The sequence below is a fragment of the Ascaphus truei genome, chromosome 1 (assembly GCF_040206685.1).
Source record: "Ascaphus truei isolate aAscTru1 chromosome 1, aAscTru1.hap1, whole genome shotgun sequence".
Taxonomy (NCBI): Eukaryota; Metazoa; Chordata; class Amphibia; order Anura; family Ascaphidae; genus Ascaphus; species Ascaphus truei.
The window spans coordinates 465,306,267-465,314,220 of NC_134483.1; the positions used below are offsets into that span (position 1 = coordinate 465,306,267).

The following is a 7,954-nucleotide window of genomic DNA, read 5'->3' on the forward strand; positions in this document are numbered from 1 at the left end:
CATAACAGTTTTGGCAATGGTTGCGGGTGAAATTTGTGGAAATTAAAAAAAATTAAATCTGGGAAATAAAAGAGCTGTCCATCGATGTATAACATAACCAAGTAGCAAAAAGGTTGTAGGTGAGCGTGAGGGGTGAACGGACACTTTTGAATTAAATATATATATATATATATATATATATATATATATATATTCCGAATTTACAAGACGCAAGCACCACATAAAGAGAAAGGGGTTATCCTTAATAGATTTAGCGAAGATTATTTGCCAGGTTTTGCGGGATGGGGGCGGGGTGAGCTTTGACATATTACCACATTTGTTTTAAATGAAAGCTAAAGAAACTAGAAAAAATTCTTAAGGATTCATAGCACATTTCTGTTATTCTCAGGGCAAATACCGTGTCATATTATTTTAGCAAATACGTGTTAACCTTCCTTTTTTTAGGTCCATTGATGGTGATTGTGGAATACTGCAGATTTGGAAATCTCTCGGCCTATTTAAGAAGCAAAAGGAATGAATTTGTTATCTACAAGGTATTTCATGCTCCATAACAATGTGAAAAACAAACTAACTAACTATGAACATACAATAAGAGCTTAATCTACAAATACTGTACCATTAAGGTAAACAAGTGCCTAATAAACTAATAGTGAAAAAACATTAATGTGAACTACAGGCATACCCCGCATTAACGTACACAATGGGACCGGAGCATGTATGTAAAGCGAAAATGTACTTAAAGTGAAGCACTACCTTTTTTCAACTTATCGATACATGTACCGTACAGCAATCGTCCTATACATGCATAACTGATATAAATAATGCATTTGTAACAGGCTCTATAGTCTCCCCGCTTGCGCACCACTTCGGTACAGGTAGGGAGCCGGTATTGCTGTTCACGACGTGCTGACAGGCGCATGCGCGAGCTGCCATTTGCCCATTGGACGATATGTCCTTACTCACAAGTGTACTTAAAGTGGGTGTCCTTAAACCGAGGCATGCCTGTATAAAGTGAAATAACTATATAGAAAAAAATCCTTATTTAAAGACCAATTCTAATAGGAATGGCTGCCAAGGGGAACCTTGCATACATGTTCTCTCAAGTGAACTTGTTAAATAGATATCAGAAAAGAGCGGGAAAATGCAAACCCCAGCGCTGTATAACAATATGTAGTCAAAGATACTGAAAGTACCAATGAAAATGTCCAAAGCAGAAGTCCCCAAAAGTTCTCTTTGCTGAGACTTCTGTTTTGGACATTTTCACTGGTACTTTTAGTATCTTTGACTACATATTGTTAGACAGCGCCCGGGTCTCCATAACAATGTACTCAAGTCATTAGACTATGCAAGTTCTCGTGACGGTCTTGGTTAAAATTAAATATTGTTTGCATTCTTTACCTCATGGGATACATTCTGCTGTTTGGTGGGGGCATTGAGTGCTGCTCTGTCTTCTTCCTGTCTCCTGTGTTTGCCGTCACAGATCAGGAAGACAGACATGGGCATAGTGAAAGATAACATACCAATCACAGTTCTATGCAGTTATTCTTGACCCCCATAACGTGCTGCCTCTGGAGCGGAGATTTACACTGTTTGTTGCTGCAAAGTTTAATGCTGCATTCTCTTTAAATTGGGTAAAAAAATATATGTTTTCTCAGGGTAGTGGTGGCATTGTAGTTCTTTGAAACTGAAACAACTAAGTTTCCGGTTGGATCAGTTAATATGGTAATACCATTCATGTTTCTTTTCATCATAAACACCCATATCTCAGTTGGAGGAGAGGAGTTCAGGGGAGAAGCAGAGATAGCACAGCATCTGATGGAGCCACTGACATGACTCAATGACTGCGTTTAAAAATAGTAAATGTTTTAAAGTAGAATTATTTAAGTGAAAGAAAAAGATTGCGTAAAGCTGGAGACGCAGTTGTACTATGAGCTATAACATCTCATGGTCAGCTGATCTCTGTACCTACTTACTGTATATTCTACAATTGTTTCTTTGTAAAAGTGTATAGCATGCTAAACTGAAGCAACCTGTGTATTCATTTCAAACTATTTATCAATGAATGCATGTATATTTTGTCCTTGTAGACCAAATCTTCCCGGTACAGGCATGGGAAACAGCACTATGTCGGTGAGATCCCAGGCGATCTGAAGCGCCGTTTAGACAGCATTGCAAGTAGTCAGAGTTCAGCAAGCTCTGGCTTTGCTGAAGAGAAGTCCCTCAGTGATGTGGAAGAAGAAGAAGGTAGGGATCATTTTATAGCTGGTAACTTTATGACTTGCAACAGTGGTTCACCATGGTGGGACTGCCAGGATGGAAGCTAATTGTGGAAAAGGCTCTGTTATTGTTGTATCTGGAGTAAGATGTTATTCCTTTGTTCCTGAAGATGCCCTTCACCACATTTCTACAACCAAAAAGGACTCACATTTGTTTAAAAATGTTCGGCAGTATGATGAGCTAACTGAAGTAAATTGATGAGAAAAGAGACACAATATCTATAATTCACTAGTATAAGTATAGCCTTTGTCCATTATCTCTCACCTTCTCTGTGCCATATCTGATCAAATCTTTGTTGTTTTCGCAACAGTTTCTGAAGACATTTGTAAGAATCCCCTGAGCATGGAGGATTTGATCTCCTACAGCTTCCAGGTGGCCAGAGGGATGGAGTATATGGCCTCACGTAAAGTAAGAATTTCTACTTGAAGTGCTATTTCTCAAAACAAAACCACAAGAGGAAGATCTCTAGTCACGTCTAGCATCAATATTTGACAAGTGAATCATTTTCTGGTGATCACAGACTGTATTATTACATCAAGTTGAGCCTTTGATTAGAGATACCTGAAGTGCGTTGCTCACAAATGTGTATTATCTCTCAGCTGTAAATTAGTTACACAATAATTTACCTAAACCGCATCATATTTGCATATTCATTTTGGATTTTTTTTAAATTAAACACCCATTTGATTGAGAAGACAACCACTCTGGACTGTAACCAGATGAAAGTTTGACTAGACCAGAAGAGGAATAGGATTTTTTTTTTTTTATATATATATATATTTATTTATTTATTTATTACTATGTTATTAAAGTTATTGATAGATATCAACATCTCCATTGTGTTGGCTTTCCTACACAATAAACATCAATGGCCAGTTGATGTTTTTATCTCTGGTAAGATGTATGGCTATGTTCCCTGCTGCACATGCATAGGAAATCAACTGCGGAGAGAAAAGAGACTACTCACTGTGTCCTTGTGTCCTTCTCCTGTTTGCAGTGCATCCATAGGGACTTGGCAGCGCGCAATATTCTATTGGCTGAAAACAACGTTGTCAAAATCTGTGACTTTGGTTTGGCACGAGATGTCTATAAAGACCCAGATTATGTCCGGAAAGGAGATGTAAGTAACCATTATTTTATTACTCTGAGATATTCAAAATGATCCTGCAATGTACTAGATCAGTGACTCCCAACAAGGGGTTGTGGAATCTCTAGGAGTTCGCGAGAGCTGCCCAAGGGGTTCGCCAAAAACAATATGCAATGGTGGATTCATTAACCACCTGTGTAGGCCCCAAACTGTACCTTAATGTGGGTGGTATAGCTGTCAATTACAGCAGGAGCTTTCAAAGTCTCTCCCCACAATGCTTTGCATCCACAGCGGCAGACATTGTGGTGCGTCTGCTTGGAAGCTCTCAAATTGACAGCAATACCACCTATGCAGTCTGCACACACCGAGGTGCAGTTTGGGATATTATTAAATGTGCGTTCCCGCCACAAGTAATACTTTAATGAGCAGGCCACGAGATTTATTCATTGGGGTTTCATGTAACAAATATTTTCTGGTAGGGGTTGCACAATTTAAAAATGTCTGGGAACCACTGTACTAGATGGTATTTTCTAAAGATGTTCGATTAGTTTTGTGATGGCCAACTGTTCCTTGTTTGTAGGCTCGACTTCCTCTTAAATGGATGGCGCCAGAAACCATTTTTGACAGAGTATACACAACACAAAGTGATGTGTGGTCTTTCGGGGTGCTGCTTTGGGAAATATTTTCATTAGGTGAGTTATTTTCATATCTAGCTGCTATTCACAGTGTAATAATTAATGTGCAGGAAATCCTGTGTGGCTGATCTCGGTGGCAACACTCGTGATTTATCATAGTGATAAATATGTTCATGTCTAGTTGAACTATGTCTCTTATCAAAGAACAGTGTGTCATTTTTAACCCCTTACTGCATGAAGCGCAAACAATGTTGTGCAAGAACTGTCTAAGAAATCAATATTACAATGTTTTCATCTACAATATTCATTGTTATTCATAATTGTCTTTTTTTATGTAGTTCTTTAGCACCATTATAAATTGTTATTTTACTCATTGTCAGCTAAGCACTGTATATATCATACTTTATCGTATAACATGGAAAATATAACTGATGATACAACATACTGTATAGATATTAAGTAACTACTGTACTAAAAATCACTACTAAGGCTGCATAATAAGATCCTTAATCATTTTCTTGCTTAACCCCGTAGGAGCCTCCCCTTACCCTGGAGTACAAATTGATGAGGAATTTTGCAGGCGATTAAAAGAAGGCACGAGAATGAGAGCGCCAGATTATGCAACAGTAGAAATGTAAGACAATTGCAGCGGCAAAGAAATCCGTTCCATGAAAAGATACGCTGTTTTATGTAACCGAGTAGATTACTTATTGCCTTTTTGGTTTTATTGTGCTCCTGTAGATACCAGACAATGCTAGACTGCTGGCATGGAGATCCCCAGGAGAGACCTATCTTTTCTGAACTCGTGGATCATCTAGGAAATGTGTTGCAAGTAAATGTCCAACAGGTAAATGCTTTTTTTTTTTGCAATGGAGGTTTTTTTTGGAGAGAATCATGCTATATGTATATATTTTACAGTATCTCCCAAAGCAACAAACAAAAGGCATCTACATGCCTTAAATTGTTTCTGATGAGTTTTATTGAACAGGTAATATGTTGCATGTTTTACATGAAAATAAGTATGATACGTGATATGTAATACTGTACAGTGTTCGTGATTTTGGTTGCTCTCCTTTCTAGGATGGTAAAGACTATATTCCACTTACATTATCTTTGAACATTGAAGAGGATTCTGGTCTCTCTCTGCCGACTTCACCTGTTTCCTGTATGGAAGAAGAGGAAATATGTGATTCAAAATTCAATTATGATAACGCAGCTGGAATAAGGTATTGACCTATATATAGTATACACATCCTACAGGGTTCCTTTTTAGTAGTTTTACGGTGAAATAAAAAGCACCCCAGCTGTTGATTACTTGAGTTTGACATCTTAGGAAATCCCATGTATAGTTATTTTTTGTTTTATTGGAAATATTGCTTCAAATTTTGTAATGGGGAATTTTACGTTGAAACTAATGCAATATTTGAATCTTGTAGTTTTTTTGTCTCATAGTTTGATAAACAAACCAATCCCATACTAGGTAATCTGAAAAGACTCTCAAAGTTACTTTCCCTTCACGATACAATTTCTGCCCAAGATTTAACACGTTCTGCACTTGCAAATAAAAAGTCTCTATTTGCAGGGTTAGTTTTATATACCCCACGAATTCCATAGAGCATTGACAAAGGCCTTTGGCAAGATATCTTTTTTAACAACATGCTGTTTTTTGTAGGTACCTTCAAAACAATGCGAGGAAAAGTAGACCAGTAAGTGTAAAAACGTTTGAGGATATTCCTGTGGAAACAACAGTGAACGTTGCTCAAGATGTAAGCCCCTCTCTTATTGTCTTCACCTGATAAAAATGCATTTATGGTAAAAGTAAGAACATTGTAAAAGTGCCCTTCCTATTTTTATTTTAGGACAATCAGACAGACAGTGGAATGGTCCTCGCATCAGAAGAGCTCAAAACGTTGGAGAACAAAAAAGATCAAGCCCTATCATTTAGGTAAATGGAAGTTTAACGACTGTTACAGTATACAGTATGTGTACATTTTTGTGTTATTAAATGAGGAACAGGAAGATTATGAATTTATGTGATAGAGATCAAAAGGGAAATGTAAAAGTAAATATCTGCAAACGTAATGTATGCTGCTGTTGCATTGTTGGAGATTTTTGACTATTGAGCAGGAGTCACTCTTCTTTTTGACTAATTTTTCATTGTATTTGCTGTTGATATTTTTTGATTTGGTGTGCCAGGTCATATTCTATTGTGTTAAATGTAAAAAGTAAAAGACATCAGTATAGCATGTGTTGCTGTACTTTGGAATAATATTTAAATCTTGGTGCACTCTACCCAAAAGTATAAATTGATCTTTGTGATTTTTTAAATACAGTAGCTATGGTGGTTACAAAAGTGACAACACCCACTATTATACAATATTGTAAAGACACAACAGATGAAACAGTTAATCTACAGAAATACACAGCTAGCAACCCCACTCTGATCTACATGTCTCGTCCATAGTGTGAGATTAACATTTCTGGTTTGTAGCATATGTCCAGCTCACAGTTCAAAGCCAGCCACCAAACTGAAGCTCATGAGTCAGAAATGCTGAAAAAGTGGCTTTTGAGTGGGTTTGCTGGCTCTGAGCTTCCATAAATCAGTTACAAGATCTATAATACAGCTTTACGGAAAGCCCTTGATAAACCCAACCCAAGTTTATCCCAAATAATTGTATTAAGCATAGTTTCATATTATGTGGTATTCATAGGCATAACATGCTAACATCATCAGTCAGATAATTCCAGTGCCGTGTTTGTGGAATGATTTATAGAATAGTGATGAGAACAAACTTTTATTGTTGAGGTTTAAATAGAATTAGCTGTGTTAGTCCAATTGTGATAGTGCAGAGTAATGAGTACTCAGTATTAGGTGATACCTTTTTTATTTGCACTAGCAATTGATATTATAAGACAAGCTTTTGAGAGCTCTACTCTTGTTGAGATGTAAAATTCTATGATGATTTTTATTTCTCAGTGTTTTGGTGCCCAGTAAAAGCAAGGAGTCAGTTATATCTGGATCCTCAAACCAAACCAGCGATTACCAATCCGGTTACCACTCAGATGACACGGAGGCCACTACTGATTCCAGTGAAGAGACACAACTTCTGCAGAGAGATGCATCACCCGAGACCTGCTACAAAGACAAAATTCACCATGAAACTGTGATCCTGTTGAATACATCTCTTTAGACACTTTGGGATTATGTTGCCTTAAACTACTAGTGAAACTCATTCTCACAAAATATGAGCAGATACAGTAGTCCACATGTAAAAAAGCAGACAAGGCACGAACTTGCATACTGAATGTATGCTCTTCCACTTTGTAAGAAACATGCACAGAACGTAGTGTGGACACGGTTTTGTGGTTCTATGGAGATGTAAAACATATGTTGGAAATGCATCCATACTGCAACATCCATGACATTGCCTTAAACATTTATCAATAAGCAAAGTGTATATTTTTTATACTATTATAAAAAAAAAGGGTATGGACCTTTGAGAACCATGTTTCATATATTGACACTGAGTGTCTAACCTGCCTTTTCTTACATTTGACCCCTTCATTGCTGGAAGAATTTGCAGTGCATTGCTGTTACATCCATCAACAAAATGGTTAAAGCTATAAATATTACCTGGCATTGAATACACTTTTTGAAATACTTACCAAACAAACCAGATATTCATCCATTAATATTGTGAATTCTAGGAAGGTGTTTCTTGCAATGATTAATGACATTGCCCTTATTCTGCTCTACTTTATTAAAGTTCAGCAACCTTGGCCATTTCTCTGACTCTGGTAAAGAACCAATATTGTTAAGGTCACTCTAGTTCTCACAGTATGCAGTCTAGTAATCAGTATTTATTTGGTTATAATCTTCATCCGGGTACTTTCTGAGTTACAATACCAAGCTATCACTATGTTGGTTTAAGAGTAGGAGTGCATCATATGTGTA

The 7,954-nt window shown here is 37.1% G+C and overlaps 1 protein-coding gene across 2 annotated transcripts in view; it reads left to right on the forward strand.

Moving 5' to 3' along the window:
- The window catches only part of KDR (kinase insert domain receptor), a 28,370-nt gene extending 20,840 nt beyond the window's left edge, over positions 1 to 7,530 (forward strand). For both annotated transcript variants that reach the window (XM_075566452.1, XM_075566461.1), the window contains exons 20-30: positions 445 to 533; positions 2,088 to 2,244; positions 2,588 to 2,685; positions 3,275 to 3,397; positions 3,945 to 4,056; positions 4,534 to 4,633; positions 4,741 to 4,846; positions 5,080 to 5,225; positions 5,672 to 5,765; positions 5,859 to 5,944; positions 6,977 to 7,530. In XM_075566452.1, coding sequence (XP_075422567.1) covers positions 445 to 533; positions 2,088 to 2,244; positions 2,588 to 2,685; positions 3,275 to 3,397; positions 3,945 to 4,056; positions 4,534 to 4,633; positions 4,741 to 4,846; positions 5,080 to 5,225; positions 5,672 to 5,765; positions 5,859 to 5,944; positions 6,977 to 7,190 — 1,325 coding nt within the window. In that variant the 3' untranslated portion in view covers positions 7,191 to 7,530. The remainder of the gene's footprint in view (positions 1 to 444; positions 534 to 2,087; positions 2,245 to 2,587; positions 2,686 to 3,274; positions 3,398 to 3,944; positions 4,057 to 4,533; positions 4,634 to 4,740; positions 4,847 to 5,079; positions 5,226 to 5,671; positions 5,766 to 5,858; positions 5,945 to 6,976) is intronic.
- The last annotated feature ends 424 nt before the right edge of the window (positions 7,531 to 7,954 follow it).